Source organism: Camelus dromedarius, chromosome X (genome assembly GCF_036321535.1).
Source record: "Camelus dromedarius isolate mCamDro1 chromosome X, mCamDro1.pat, whole genome shotgun sequence".
NCBI lineage: Eukaryota > Metazoa > Chordata > Mammalia > Artiodactyla > Camelidae > Camelus > Camelus dromedarius.
The window spans coordinates 15,903,999-15,919,874 of NC_087472.1; the positions used below are offsets into that span (position 1 = coordinate 15,903,999).

At 42.2% G+C, this 15,876-nt stretch overlaps 1 protein-coding gene across 1 annotated transcript in view; it reads left to right on the plus strand.

The window, feature by feature from the left end:
- Positions 1 to 14,898, plus strand: part of GPC4 (glypican 4) — a 100,834-nt gene extending 85,936 nt beyond the window's left edge. The window contains exons 4-9 of the mRNA XM_031445948.2: positions 5,621 to 5,786; positions 10,544 to 10,674; positions 10,758 to 10,904; positions 11,493 to 11,629; positions 12,196 to 12,371; positions 12,464 to 14,898. Of these exons, the coding sequence (XP_031301808.2) occupies positions 5,621 to 5,786; positions 10,544 to 10,674; positions 10,758 to 10,904; positions 11,493 to 11,629; positions 12,196 to 12,371; positions 12,464 to 12,666 (960 nt within the window). The 3' untranslated portion in view covers positions 12,667 to 14,898. The remainder of the gene's footprint in view (positions 1 to 5,620; positions 5,787 to 10,543; positions 10,675 to 10,757; positions 10,905 to 11,492; positions 11,630 to 12,195; positions 12,372 to 12,463) is intronic.
- Positions 14,899 to 15,876: the final 978 nt, after the last annotated feature.

Below are 15,876 nucleotides of genomic sequence, written 5' to 3' on the forward strand. Positions count from 1 at the left end.
TCTACAACGTAGCTCCAAATATTCCTGAATAAATCCTAGCTTGTTTTATATATTCCCTTATATCTTTAAAATTCTATTATTGGGGAATTAGGGAATCTCCGCCTTCTTTCCTTGTGCCCGTGCATGTTGAAGTCAGCCCTAGTTCAGAAGTTGTTGAATAAATGCTTCACATCCCCCGGGATGTTTGAGTGCCCTATCTCTCTCTTTTACCATAATTTTGGGAACGATTTCCTGTTATTTTTATTGGGTGCTTATGTTACCAAGCAACAGATAAAATCTAGACGTTTTCTGTTTGTTAGGTCCTATTGGCAGCGCAAGGGGGAAAAAAGGGTTGCAGCGAATGTATGTTAGGAACTGGAATAAACTAAAAGGAAATGTGTTTTTAACTTCAGTGCCGCCTGTTGCCTGCCATCACTGTGTGATGTGGCTTAAGGCTCGTTCTGAATTACTGAAATGAAACCCAGGCTGCGTGAAGAGTTCTCCAGCGTTGCCCTTTTTTTCAGGCTGTGTGCGGTAGTTTTTAATGTGGTGTTTGGAAAATGCAGGTTATTTGGTAGAAAGTCTCGATCTATATTAAGAGAGTCTTTGCAGAAAAAGGACTTTGCAGAAATATTGAGTCCACATGATCTTCCCTTTCTATCATACTGGCCCCCCAAAGTAAACAAATCAAGCCATCTCTAGTCCTTCATAAATAATGTCAAAACCGTTTTCTTATATAAATAATATCCCACTTTCTAGTAGAAATAGATAATCTCTCCTACACTTAGGGCCTGCATTTTTTTTTTTCAAAATGTGAAAACTTCTGTAAAATATGTATCATTTTCTGCTTCATTCAAGTAAACTCTTCTCTCCAGGTCTAGTGTTTAGTTGAGCTTTTGAATTCTTTGTGACTAGGGCTGGTGAGTGATAGTGATTTATGTATTTTTTTCTCACCCCTATAGCATCTTGAGCCATTCTAAGGACATAGCATTGACTGCCTAAGTTACTGAAGTTGTTGTTTACTAAACAATATGTCATCTCATCCAAGCTGTCCAGGCAAATATTGTTCCATGTAGAATAGTTGCATCCTGACTTGCCCTCCAGCATAAAAACTCGTTCATGTGGTCCACAAATTTGAAAACTGCAAATTCTCACTAGAAAATACTCAGCCTCATAGCTGAGGGTTCACTGTGTGAGGACACCCAGCGCTAGGTCTCGGAGCTATGAAGAGGGACCAGCCCCATGTGCTGCCCTCAAGGTTCTTGGCAGACTGTTACTCAAAGGAAACCGGGTACATGTTAAGGAAATTGAATCTATCTGCTCTAGGACCAAACTGCCTGAGTTCAAGTCTTGGCCATTTATTGTAAGATCTGGTGTGAGTCCGTTAATTTCTTTGGGCCTCTGCTTCCTCATCTGTGAAATGAAAGGACATTCCTCTCCAATAATTAGTTTGAAGCTTAATGAGTTAATACATGTAAAGTACTTAGAACAGAGCCTGGCACATAGTAAGTACTCTATATCATATAAATCAATAAAATCCAGTAAAAGCTCTCAGTAGAAAGTTAATTCTGATGTGGGCAGAATGCTTTTCTCTTGAATGTTGAGTTGACATTCAAGACCTTCATGATCATGAAACCATAGAAACTAAATAAGCATTTTCTCTCTGAGGCCATTAATCTATTCTTTATGTTAGTGGTTCAAAGGAGGAAGGGAGGAGTATACAGCTGTCCTTCCCCTGTTCTTTCTAAATATCATTTTGAGAAATAACGATTTAATCTCTAAGAGAAGTCTGGAAATTCTGAATTTTGTAAAAGCCATCATAACTAACCCCCACCCTGACTCGTAGCCCAGCCCCAAGGTTTCTGGAAGTTACTGGCATCTGGGCTCAACAGAGACCCTTCTAAATAAAAGGAAAACATATCAAACATTGGTCAACAGCTGTGACCCAAAGGAATAATCAGATTGATCCTTTTAAGTGTCATGCCATGCCACTGAGAATCAATACGTAACTGCGGATTAAAGGAGGACTTTAGAGTATGGTTACCCCTTTCATTGATCCCCATGTGGCATGATCTACCACTCAGTCTTGGGTCTTCTGGAGTAAATCACTTCAGTAGATAAAGTTATTTCGGGACTCGAGAGAAGGAATTGATTTTGAGTGTTACAAGAGAGTAGAATATGAATAAACTTGAATTTATATTCAAAATTAGTAAGTCTCCAGAACAACATATGACTTAGGCCACTGTAACATTCGTTGATGGGTGAAAGGTTTGCCCCTGGTAAGGTAGAAAGACCACTGAGAGCATGGAACGGAGCTCCCACAGGGCCTGGTATATCACGATGTGACAGCAAGATCCACCACTGGATTGAGGAGATGCTAGATTTCACCAGAAACTCCACAAGAGAATTTGAATCAAAGTCCTGTATACTGTTGTTCTTTTTCTTCCCTGTGGCAGTGGTATTCCTTTGGCTCTTTTACCAACCTACCTTGCTTCTTGTGGAGAAGCCCTGGAAGATGCCAAAAGAGAGGCAGCCATTTTGTTTGTCCACTGGGGCGTCCAGAGTCAGCAGGTAGAGCTGGTCCTTGGCACTCTGGGTTCCCCATCCTGACCGCTGTCCCCTGAGAGTGGTCACCCAAGGCTTGGGGAGCAGTCTCATTATTGGCATTTTTTCTGGGGAATGAGCAACACAGGGAACCCCTATATCTTTAGTTCTCATGACTGTTTTTAAAACCCTCCTCTTAATACCAGGGCCTCATCCCACACAAGGGGTTTATTTCCCAGGTTCGGAATTCCCTTCATATAAAATACTGCGTGGTGGTCTGATTCGTGGTTGAGACGAAAGACAGATTTTTCTCTAACTTTGGTATTTCGTGTGTCCTTTCTCGTCCCAGTTTTCTTATAACTTCCCCGTCTCCCTCCTCAGTTCTGGTATTATTTAGTGTTTCTATAGCGTGTTATAGCTGAGTTCTTTATGATTATTCTTGGTAGTTACACAGCCAATCATGTGCAGAACATGAGCCAGTACTTAGCCAAAGAATGAAATGGGAAAATCTCTGCCAAACCCAGCTTCCTAATCTTCCTTTAATAAAACCCTCTTGTGTCATTTGATTTGGTCTCTGTTTGTAAAACCTGAATCTCCATCAACCTATTTTAGGAGAAGGTGCTATTACCAGGTCTACTGCATAAATGATTTGACTTATAGTCAAACCAAGAATACAGTGAACCCCATCCTAGAGTTAAAAAGGAGAAAGAAGGAGAAAGGACTAATTTGGGGAGAAAATGTTTCTCAAATAGAATTGTGGGGTTTAAAATGTTGGCTTGTTTCCTTAAGGTCTATACCATTTTGAAACCTCTTTTTTTTCTAGAACGGGTTCATATTCTAACCTAGAAATTCCTTCTTGCCTAGCTACATAATTACAAATACATGGCCAGAGTAATCCCTGGCACGTAGTAGGTGCTCCATAACTATTTGTTGACATTTGAGCTTTCTGCATGTTTCTAATAGGCATAGTAATCAAAAAATGCCATGTGCTAGCCTGGCTTTCAGTAACTCTTCACCTCTCTAAAAATCTAACCATTTTAGCAGTCTCACCAATGTGGACCTTCAAATCGGATGCTGCAAGGTGACTGCCTCCAAGTCAATTAATCCCTTTGGCTTTGGTTTAGGTCTTAAATGTGAGAGTGATCTCTAGGGCCCCTTTTCTGGCCACCTCCCCTCTGCAGGCTTGTTTGCTCATCTGTGAAATGAGGAGGTGGAAAGTATCAAAGTCCTAACTCTCTGTGACTTTAAAGGCGTGTTCTTTGAGCTGTCCAGGAAACCTGTCCTGAATGGCTATTCCTCCAGGGTGTTGGTTCACCAAGATTTTACTGTACATTAATACATAGTTAAAAGGACTAATTTAATGCCTAGGAAGATATTTGGGACGGGTTAAAACTGTGCAAAAGCCCTCCTCCTTTATGGGGAATGTTGGCTTCAGTGGCCACAATTACCGTCTTGGTGGCTGTTCCTCCCCCTTTTAGGCTAGAGTTCTGTTTGAGATAAGAGGGTGTGTGTGTATATCAGATAGGAGCCTAACAGTGTTAAGTTTTTCTCCTGACGGTGCTAATCCCGCATTCCTGTTCCTAAGGCTACTGTTGATACGTGGTATCCAAAGTTACCCTCCAGAGCAGGTGAAGTGCACTGCTGGGCTGCCCAGCATCCCTGCATCTGTTCCCTGCAGTGCTATCTGCTTTCAAAAGTCTGTATGTGCAGAGCCGGTGGATACTGCTGGAGAGGAATGCACTAATCCTCTGACACTGACTCCAGAGGAGAAGGGTGGGGCAGAGAGAGTGAGAAGACAGGAACTCTTGGTTAACTGCCAGCCTGTGATCCTGGCCATGATCCTTTCTAAGCATTGACGGAAATGAGTGACAGAATGGAATCAGCTCTTTTATGCCCAAGACAGTTTCACCTGGTAGAAGCAGAAAGATGAACCTGTGCCTCGTGGCTCTGCAGAGGATGGCTGGCCTTCTTCTGGCTGTTCGCCTTCCCCATGGGCTGTTAGTGGCCTCCTTTGTCCTGCCATTTGGGGTCTTGGTTTCTGCCAGGTGTTCAGGCCCCTGTACATTTTGACCACATCCACAGTCCTTCCTCTGCACAGCCAACCTCATTTCCTATCATTCCTCCACCCCGTTCTAAGATGCCCCGGCATGCTCGCCACATTCCCTTGGAGCTTTTGTTCATTTTATTTTCCCTGACTTGGGGTCTTCTCCTTTCATTGATCATTTAAATCTAACTCCTCTTTCAGAATTTACTTCCCACTTCTTCCAACCAGTGTCCCCTGAGCCCTCTGCTTTACTGCTCCCAAGCCTTGGAAGGTCTTCACAAAATCCCGAGTTCAAATGTATTCTTGTTCTTCCCTGTACAATGCATTCATTTTTGCCTTCTGTACAGCTGTTGCCACAGAAGGGCATCCACACTAGGCGCCCTTCTAAACCATCACTGGGGGCTTACTTTGGAAAAGGCAGTCTTGCAGTCATTGTGCTGGAAAAGAAAATGCGCTTGTGTTCAGTACAGCGAGGCAAACACAGTGATGGGAGACCCATAGCTGGCCACACGTGGCGGCAGGTCAGGGTCACCTCTGCTGCCTCTTATGGCTGATCCTGGAAATTTGTTGGTAAAAGGACTTTGAAATAATTGAGCTGTTTGAAATGAGTGAGAGTAAAACACTATCACAATTCTGGGGGGAGGGTATGGCTCGGTGATAGAGTATGGGTTCAAGCCCCAGGACTTCCGATAAAATAAATAGATAAAGAAAACCAAATTACCCCCCCAAAACAAAAGGTAAAACAAACAAAATGTTTTAAATAATAAGAAAAGTAAAACCTAAAGTGAGTGAGAGTAGTATGTGTACATGTGATATGCAACTTGCTTATTTAAGGAAGTGGAGTGTTCATCCCTGCCTCCCCGCCCCTCTTCCCAGCATACCCCTTTATCTAATCTTGCTCTCCTTCACCTCTCCAGGAAGCAAGCCAGGCCTGCTAAATGTGATCCATCACAACTCATTCTTAAATTCCTGGCCAAGCCTTCAGCTTGATAGACTTGTGATCTCTGTGTCTATCTGTGCCCCACTGTTGTCTTTTTTCTTCTCCCAAATTAGGTCAATCCCACGGCCCAGTGTACCCATGCCCTGTTGAAGATGATCTACTGCTCCCACTGCCAGGGTCTCGTGACCGTGAAACCGTGTTACAACTACTGCTCGAACATCATGAGAGGCTGTTTGGCCAACCAAGGGGACCTTGATTTTGAGTGGAACAATTTCATAGGTGAGCAGACGATGAATGTATTTCTGTCACTAGCAATAGCTCAGCTTCCAGCCACAAGGAGTATTTTAATTGTCAGCTGTGAAACTTCTGTTCCTTATGGAGTGTTTGCCAAAGTTCATAGTTCATGCCACTCTCCAAGGAAATGTTACCTTGAACTAATGGTGGCATTTCTGAAGACATTAGGTCCAGTGAATACCAAGTTCTAATAACCAGAAAGTGACTTTTTGACATTTTCCCCCTAAAGGTAAGTTTTAGTTACACATCATAGACTTGTATCCACATAAATGCTGAAATACAGCCACCACTGAGTTGTGAGAGCAGCTTTTAAAGTGTCATATCTGTTCCTCTGTAACCGAATCTTCTGCACCCTAGCCAGATACCCCCTTGGATATTTGGATCAGGTGAAATCTGGGGAAATTTTGGGGTGATGTTTCTATAGAGGATTTAACACTAACAGATTACTCTGGTGAGAATGGAAGGACTTTTTCTGCCCTAATAATTTTAGAGGTAAATGTTCTCACATACACCTAAGACCGTGAAAACCATTACTGGAACCCAGACAGCAGTGTAAGTGAAGTGGCCAGGTCCCTAGAGGGTTAATTATGATTTGTGGGAAAGGACACATTAGGGCTAATTTAAATATCCAGTCATCAACTCCCTCAATGCCTGCTTAATGCATATGTTAGTCCTGAAGCATCAGTGGCCGGTGTTGAAGCTCTTGGTGCTGAGTGCTAGCGGGGCCGTGCGCATAGACTAACAGCTCCCCAAAACAGACTCTCGGATTTTCCTCCACCCCGACCCAAGTCACATTTGCATAATTGCAGAAATTGAGTGTCTTTGTAAGCACCTATTTTTCCCTTATTTGTCCACATCATGGGAACATGTATGCAATTTGCTAAGGGTTTGGAAGGGGGAGGGCGGGGGGGTGGAGTTGGGGAATGCTTTTTAGTCTGCATGAGAGCTAATTACCATATTAACTCTGTTTGAAAGTGCATCACTAAATTGGCTCCAACAGATTCTTGCGAACACTGACACAAGGGGGAGAAAAAAGATGTGAATATTAAGCACTTCAGCACAATTGTAGGCTAAATAGCTCAAAGCTAGAAGACCTGAAAAAATCTTTTACACACAGAAAAGCAGAATCCCATGAAAGGGAAGGCATGAGAGCAGCAAAGACACACACACACAAACAGCACATCATGCCCAGAAAGGAGCCATGGGAGAAATTGTTGCTTGAAGCTCACTTCCCATGAAAACAAATCCCATGGCATTTCCAGATCTCAAGTTAATGTTTTTTCTTTCTCTTTTTTAATCCCACTCTCACCCCCACACCCAAATGTCAAGCTTGCAATCCATTTTTGCTAAATTCATATTTAAACAACAAGTTGGTTTGCCTTTTCACTTTCCTTGTACGAGTTCTCTGTGCAGACCAGTAGCCTTTGCCATTCAGTACCCAAGATGTCTGGTGACAGTGATCTAGTTTTGCTAAGTTTTCTCCAGGCACATCAGGAATAAAGTGCACTTTTCTATTCTAATGTCTCTGGCAGAAACTATAATTCATATCCTCATCTTAAAATACAAATCTTCTATGTATTTTTTTCTGAGAGTTTGCCGGTTCATATCAAACCTGTCCTCTGGCTTGCTTAATTAATGTCTTCAACCAGGTGCTCTTAAACCAGGAGGACTTCTGTTGTTGCTGCTGTTCTTGCTGTGTTTTACAAATTACATTTGTTATCACTCAAGAAACAAAATTAAAACCGAGTGGAAATTGGTAGGATTTCTGAATCAATTTTCCTCAGTTATTTTAAGTGATACTTTTTGGAGGGAAGGGGAATATAATTATATCTAAACCTGATTTTTAATGGGTATTTTATTCTTTATTTCTAATAAGCTGATATAAAAGGCCAAGAGTAATAGACATTGTTAATCTCCAGTGCTGTGTCATGGATTTTCACAAGGGTTTAATTAATTTGCTCTGTGGTTGTAGAATTCAGTTCCAATTTACATGCCTCTGCTGTAAGTTCTTTTTTTTTTTTTTTTTTTCCTTTGCAAGGAATTTTTCTCTGACCCTTAAATGACTGCAGTTAATGAATGGTCAAGGGCTTTTTTTCCCCACTTCTTTAAATCAGATCTTGGGGTTAAGTCGGGAAACTGCCTTTTGTTCTTCCAGTTGGGTCTTGAGGCTGAAAATGTGGGTTTCTGATTATCGGCGGCACAGTGCGAAAGGAATCACTTTCCCTAGTGAGAAGAGGCTGCTTTGTTGTTGAGGTTCCGGGTGGGGGGCGGGTGTATCCTAAGCACTAAAATCCTGAAGTCAGAACATACCCTTTAGGAGACTAAGGATCAGTTTTCCAAATCTGCCTTCTTGATGCCATGCCCTGTGTTTAACTGCACCTATTAAATTTTTACCAACCTTTATCAAGGTGGATCCAAATAGCCAAAAACACTCTGGACCTGGTTTTGTAAGGTTGGGTTTTTTGTATATATAATATATATATGAATGCTTGAGTTTGAAACGATAAACCAAACACTCCCTTCTACCACCACCACCCCAAAACTCAGTTTCTGGAGAATCATAAATTATGCGTAGGTGCAACTGATTCTCCATCGCATGCTGGAGTTGTGTGTGTTTGACTCCCAGCCAACCTTGTTAATGTCACGTGGCGCTGCCAGCAGGAATTCAGTATTAGGGGATGGGGATTGCTGGCCAGGACTCCAGCCAGTTCCTGGCAGGAGGTAGGAGCCAGTCAGCTATCCCTTGAAGAGAGACCTGCAGCCTAGATCCATCTGAAGGAAAAACACCAAACCAGCCATCGCTGGATTTCTCTTGGGGCTTCTAATCAGGGCTGAGCTGCGGCCCCTCTCCCTGGCTGCAGGCTCCCGGCAGAACACACCCTGATTCGCATTCTTCAGCCGTGCCACACGCAACGCCATGGCACCCGCCCCGACAAAGGCCCGGCTTCCCTCTCCATTCCCAGGCCCTTGTGTACGGCCGGCCAGCTCTGAGTTTACAAAGACACCAAGCAGCCAAAAGAATGGGGGTTTATGTTCCCTTTCAGTCTTTCACAAACATGTTAGTGATCCGGCCTTTCTTGCCACTAGGGGAATAAGTAGTGACAAAATGTGCAGGGTTTTTTCTGGCTTAAACTTCAGCGTTCGGGCTGTTTATGATCTGTCTCTTCGTAATATGTTTACTTGGAGCCAGCGACTTCTTCTCGGCTCCGAAGGAATGTGCTTTCTGTCCGCAGCAGCCCTGATGCTTTGACAATGATGAACACGTTTGAGTTATGCTCCCTTGTTTACCAGCCTCCTTTTGCTAGCACATCAAAAGCGTTTTTTCTCTCCTCTAGCACAATGGTGTATATTCATGCTGGCAGCCTTCCCTTAGAGATTGGAAGCATCACTTTATTGGCCCTTCTCACAATGCCATGTGAAACTTCATTTGTTATTACTTTTTTTTTTTCAAAAATTGCATTTCACAGAAATCTATTTGTAGTTTGTGACATCAGGAATGATAGTTGAGAAAAATGACCCCATGCTTTAAAATGGTGGGTTGCATTGGCTCTAGGCTGAAGGTGAAAGTTTGATGATGTAATTTGGGTTCATTGATACGCAGATGATGGAACCCCTTTCCACAAGAGAGCTTAGGTGTGGCCCGCACTGGTCTTTGAGAAGGACACACAGTCTTCTAGAAACTATCCCTTCTTTCTGGCAGCTGTCCTTGGACACGACCTGAAGGCTGGGGATAATGTGGGCCTAACTATCCTTGAAGGGCGGAGAACAAGGTGAAAGTTTCTTGTTTGTCGGGAATGAAGCATCCTTTTTCTCATTTGGACATGACACTGATGATTTCTTCTAATCTTTCACCATAGGTATCAAGCAAAAAATACTTTAAAATAATTAAATAATATTTTAATGAAATAATTAAAAATAATCCCAACAACCATGGATGGCAAGGAAACCAGTACGGTGCATCCTGTTTGAGAGATTCAGTGTCTACCAGAAACCTCTAGACTCCTCCAAAATGTGAAAGTCATTTGCAGAGTAATTAGTGAAGACACACACTGTGAGCACATGGTTTTTGCATACTGTCTTGGGCTGTCTTCACTTGAACAAAAAGAGGGACATATTTTACTTTAAAATAACTCAAGGCCCTTGTATCTGAAATGGGAACTTTATCTTAATACAAAAATTTCTGCAAATTTTCATTATTTGGAGTCATTTAATTCCTTGGAACACTTTCATTTGTATTTTCTAACTGTGCACTCAAGGATCTGAAAGGATTTCATTAAAAAATGAAGGAAAAGAATTGGTATGCCAGGATTTCTCACTGATTTATGTTTTTGACTCTTGTAAATGGAACATGAAATGAAAGGTCCGTGGAAGTCTCTGGAGACTTCTTTCATTTCCAGCCTTGGGTTTGTCAGCTGGGAGCTAGCTCCGAGCCAGATAGTGACAGCCACTGACACACGGGGGGATGTGTGATCAGTGTGTTCCGAGATTCCTGATTGGGTTTCCTTGCTGTGGATTAAACCCTTCATCTGGCCACTGCACACCAGAGAGCTAGTGGTATATACTGACTGGATGCGGTTTTGTGTAATAGAAATAGATATAAAAGCATGAGTTAATGACGATCATGCCTTCCCCCGAGTGCCCTCCACGGGAAACAAAGAGTAAAATAACCAGACTGATTACCCAAGGCCAAACTAACAATTTATTTTTCATGCTGTGTTGTTCTTCCGCAAACCTCATGTTAGATGCTATGCTGATGGTGGCCGAGAGGCTAGAGGGTCCTTTCAACATCGAGTCGGTCATGGATCCCATCGATGTGAAGATTTCTGATGCCATTATGAACATGCAGGATAATAGCGTGCAGGTGTCTCAGAAGGTAACGAAGTCCGGGACTGGGAAGGCGAGGCGGGGGCCCCCTCCAGCTGGTTATCTCATGTGACCACACTCGTTCCGATGCAGGTGTTCCAGGGATGTGGACCCCCAAAGCCCCTCCCAGCCGGACGGATTTCCCGTTCCATCTCTGAAAGTGCCTTCAGCGCTCGCTTCAGACCCTATCACCCCGAGGAGCGCCCGACCACAGCCGCTGGCACTAGTTTGGACCGACTGGTGAGCCCTTTGGCAGGAATGACCGTGTTTCATGACAAAGAACTGAAAACATTTGCTCGAATGCGTTTTTATTTGGAAGGCTTCTCAGGGTGGGTCTTTCAGGTGAAGTTTTTCCAGCAAATTGCACGGGAATGTCAGTGAGTCTGCCTCTCTGATTGCCTCTCTGATTTCCTGGCTCAGAAAGTCCATCCGTAGTCGAGGAAATGAGGTGCACTGAGGCTTATCAGGACGCCTGCCTTTTGTTTCACAGGCTGGGTAACCTGTAAATTAGACCCTGAGTTATAAAAGCCCTGAGAGGAGAGACTGCATCTTATCATTGTATCCCTGGGGCCTGGGACCTCATGGGCCTCAGATGGTGGTTCTAATGAGGAGGCAGAGTGGATCTAGGCAACTTCTTCAGAGCTTGCATTTCAACTACTAATTCACTTGGGTGATTTGATACATTTGTGGATAAATTTGATCTGCATTTTTCTCTTGTGACTAAAGAGGTACTCTGGGGATGCTTCAGAAATGATCAAAGGGCACATCTGTAGGTAGTTTTGTGTTTTTATAGAGGTCTCTTTTTTTTCCTCTTTCTCTCTTAATCAGGTTACTGATGTCAAGGAGAAACTGAAACAGGCCAAGAAGTTCTGGTCCTCTCTTCCTAGCAATGTATGCAATGACGAGAGGATGGCTGCAGGAAATGGCAATGAGGATGACTGCTGGAATGGAAAAGGCAAAAGCAGGTTAGACTCCATTGAAAGGATTAGCATTCTCTCCCTTTTAAATGCCTGGGGACCTTTCAGACAGGGTTTTCTCAATTCTCAGTTGAGGTGTCATGAAGCATTTCACAGTAGCAACAACATGGAAGGGTTGGCCAGAGAAGTATTGGGAAGACATCCAGCTATTTGCAAAGAGTACTGGGGCAGAAGTTTGTTCTAATAGTGTCCTTAGTTTTATGGTTTAATACCTGTGGTCTTTTGCCTGATGGCTTGGCCTCATCAAGTACCAGTTCTCAAAGCTGTCTCATTCTCTGACTTGATGATGCTCTGTGGCCCTCCCCTCCTAGTACCTTAGATCAGTACTCTGACCCACCAACCTCTGCAAAATGGATAGCTTTCAAAAAGGTCACAATTAGATTAGAGACACAAAATGTGTACCCGGGAAGAGGAGAAATTCGGATTCTTCGAAATGGAAGCACTTGCCATTAATTGTGCTCAGTGGAGATTCTAGAATCTAGGCAGAGATCTTTGAGCTTCTGTAACTTTCCGTTTTCCTGATCATCTTAATGGGGCCCTTTCTCACATTTCAGGTACCTGTTTGCGGTGACAGGAAACGGATTAGCCAACCAGGGCAATAATCCAGAGGTCCAGGTTGACACCAGCAAACCAGACATCCTGATCCTTCGTCAAATCATGGCTCTTCGAGTTATGACCAGTAAAATGAAGAATGCTTACAATGGGAATGATGTGGACTTCTTTGACATCAGTAAGCATCTGTGCTTCGAAAGTACGAATTGTTCTTGTACAACTTGTGATGAGAACGAGAATGAAATCTGTTTCACTCTTTTTCCAAAATAGGTGATGAAAGCAGTGGAGAAGGAAGTGGTAGTGGATGTGAGTATCAGCAGTGCCCTTCGGAGTTTGAGTACAACGCAACTGACCACTCTGGGAAGAATGCCAACGATAAAGCCAGCAGCGCTGGTGCCCCCCCTGGGGCACAGCCCTACCTCCTCACTGTCTTCTGCATCTTGTTCCTGGTAATGCAGAGAGAGTGGAGATAATTCTCAACCTTAGAGAAAAAGTGTTCATCATCAAAAAGTTAAAAAGGCACCGATTATCACTTTTATACCATCCTAGTGACTTTGCTTTTTAAATGAATGGACAACAATGTACAGTTTTTACTATGTGGCCACTGGTTTAAAAGATGCTGACTTTGTTTTTTTCATTCAGTTTCGCGGTGGGGGAAGGGACTTGCACATAAAGTCAGTTCCTCCTCCCCCAGAATCATGTTAACTGTGGCTAACAGTGTAGGTACAGAAACTGTAGTTAGTTGTGCATTTGTGATTTTTATCACTCTGTTTGTTTTTTTTTCTTTTTGTTTGTGGGTTTTTTTCCTTCCATATGATCTCACCTTGTTTCTTACAAGCAAACCAGGGTCCTTTCTTGGCATGTAACATGTACGTATTTCTGAAATATTAAATAGCTGTACAGAAGCAGGCTTTATTTATCACGTTATCTTATTAAAAGAAAGCCCAACAAGCAGTAAAATTGCCATTGATCCCTGTTGTTTTAGTTGCCTTATCTGGAGAGAAGAGGAGCTGATTTTGTGTTTTTTTATTTTTACTGTTAGAACAGAATGTGAAGGCACAGGGGGACTTCTGAGCCCTTTGTCAGGTTGTATTTGAGCATCAGTACAGAAGAAGGTTATACTTCATTTATAGCTGGTGACTGGAAGAGACTGAGACTGCAGACTACTCATTTTGGTTGAGTCGAATTGCATAAACTAAGATCACATAGCGATAGGTCCATTTCTTAAAGCCACTTATACTTAAAGTGTAACCCATCTAGAAGATTCTTAATGCATTCTCCCTAGAAAGACATAAGGCATTCAGCATATCCCGGTTAGTTTGAGGTGGGTTGGGTGGGTTGGGTTTGGTTTTTTTCAATCCAGGCACATTAGCAAGCCGCTGTGTGCTGGTCTTCGCGTCCACACTTGACCCTCTTTGGATTAATATCCCCACGGCAGAAATAAGTGACCAGCAATCTCCTTTGGTCCCTCTTGTTCCAGATTTCAAACCCGGTCATGCTGGCTGTCCGGGGCCTAGCCAGAATTAGAGTACAGCCTGGGCTCAGAAAATAGCTGTCAAAAATAGCAAAGGTTTTGTCTGTGTGTGTATTTGCATTTGGTTTTGGATCCCAGGTTTTTAAAAGGATGCTAAGGTGTCTTATTTGAGTCTTTTTCTTGCCCAGCCCCCTCTGATAAGGAAGGCAAAGGACCTGCCGTGCGTGGCTCACAGCTGTGTGCTACCCAGCAGTCAAGCAGCCCACCTGGGGAGAGCTGAGTGTCCAGATTTTTTTAATGTGTTGTTGGGGTTTCTTTGTGGGGGGGAGGAGTGGGAGTAGGATAACACTGAGAAGCCTCCATCTTAGTGGTGGCCCTCAGCCATGTCGGTGAACTAGCGTAGGCATCTCTTGCCCCAGGCCAAAGACGAACCACTGCCTTGGTCCCGTAGGAGCCCTTTCCTTGTATCCTTTCCAAATGACGGCTCATAAAACCATGAGAATGTAACAAATCACTTTAAATGGAGTTCCCAGAAGTCTTCAGAAAGAAGAAAATTTCTGCAAGTCTCTTCTTGCTTTAGACAGCCATTACCATCCCAACCAACGCTACAGAAGCTGAAACCCACGGGAGAGGTTGTTTGTGTTATTGTTCGATCTTCAGTTGTAAAAGTAATTCTCTATTTTTATATTGAAACATAATTACTTGATAGCTCAGGGTCTACATTTCATTCAACTTTTTACACCAAATTCTGCAGAATGGTCAAAATTGAATATTGGGGGCTGTTGTAAACAGAGGCTTAATTTTATTAGAAGTAGCCAGTTATTTATTAAAGCATGATGTTAATAAAATAGGCATATTCTGGCTGGTGTGTGTAAGTGTTTTGTTTTGTTTTTTTAAACAAATCACAGAAGGCATAAAATTGAAAAGGCGCTCCATTTATGTATGAGGAAAAATTGATTGTAAATAGCTAAACTGCCTTGTGAAAACTTGGAAAATGTGCTGATACTTAGTAACTACCTCAGTTGTGAGGAATTTCCTTTTTAGCTTAGACTGCTATTACTTTTACTTGGTAGAAATGAATCTGGTCTCCAAAATGTGGCTCAAAGAGTTATCCCCATAGACCTTGTTAGATTGTTTTTAATTTAAAACCTTGAACTCTGCCCAGCTGTTTTCTTTCAGTCAAGTTCTTGAAACCAATAATATTTTCCGAATTAAATATTCTTGAAGGTTCTTCTGGAGTCTAACTGATTTGTTTTCTTTCTTTGCATTTTTTTCCCTGTTACCCTTTTATTATTTAAATTGTCTCTTGCTTTTGAACTCGAACTAAGAAATAAACAAATCATAGATTTTTCCATTCAGGTCTGACTGGATAACTCTTGGCTTCTGACCAGCTGGCAGGCTCACCCCATCCCCCACCCCCGCTCCATCCTCCCTCAAATAAGAATAAAGGCAAGTTGAATATTTTAAAACCTTAAGAGTTCAGAATATGAGGGAGGTAGAAGAAAAGCTGGGTGAGGAAACCTGACTTTTCCAAAGTCTCAGTTAATTGCATGTGAAGGGTTTAGGCTTTACAGAGTCATTCATGAATTATTTTTCTTTCAAACACTTCACCCACTCTGTACCTTAAGGGACAACATTTTACGACTCTTAGATTTATATTTTATTTCAAAAAGAGTCAGTAATTGGCACCTGCTATTTTGATAAAAGAAAAAGTACAAAGAATTGACTTAACATTTTTGAACTTTGGTTCCTGAGTGTTAGAAACCTAACAGTTTAGATTTAATTTTTTTTTAACAAAAATTAACACTTAACAATTTTAAGTAAAATTTATCACATGTGATTACAGAACCACTATAAAAATAGATATAGATGGTGCTACACAAAATTCTTCCCCTTTTGAGTTGACAAAATATATCTATTTTCAGGGCTAAAATGTAGTGTGTTAATGACCGTATCTTCCACAGGAGGCTTCTGTGTGTGTGTGTCCTTGCTCTCAAGCAAACACCAAACTACCAAATACAACTTTCTGTCTTTTTTGAAATAAGAAAAAAAGCATTAAACTGAGAAAATTCTTCCACCTTAGAACTTACTGGGGAAAATATAATTTGGCCATGATATATATATCTCCATGATACACTTTAAAAATTGAGTTTCTACTTTTAAACTCCTAATTATTTTCTTCTAGAAATCCTATTTCTATATGTGAAAA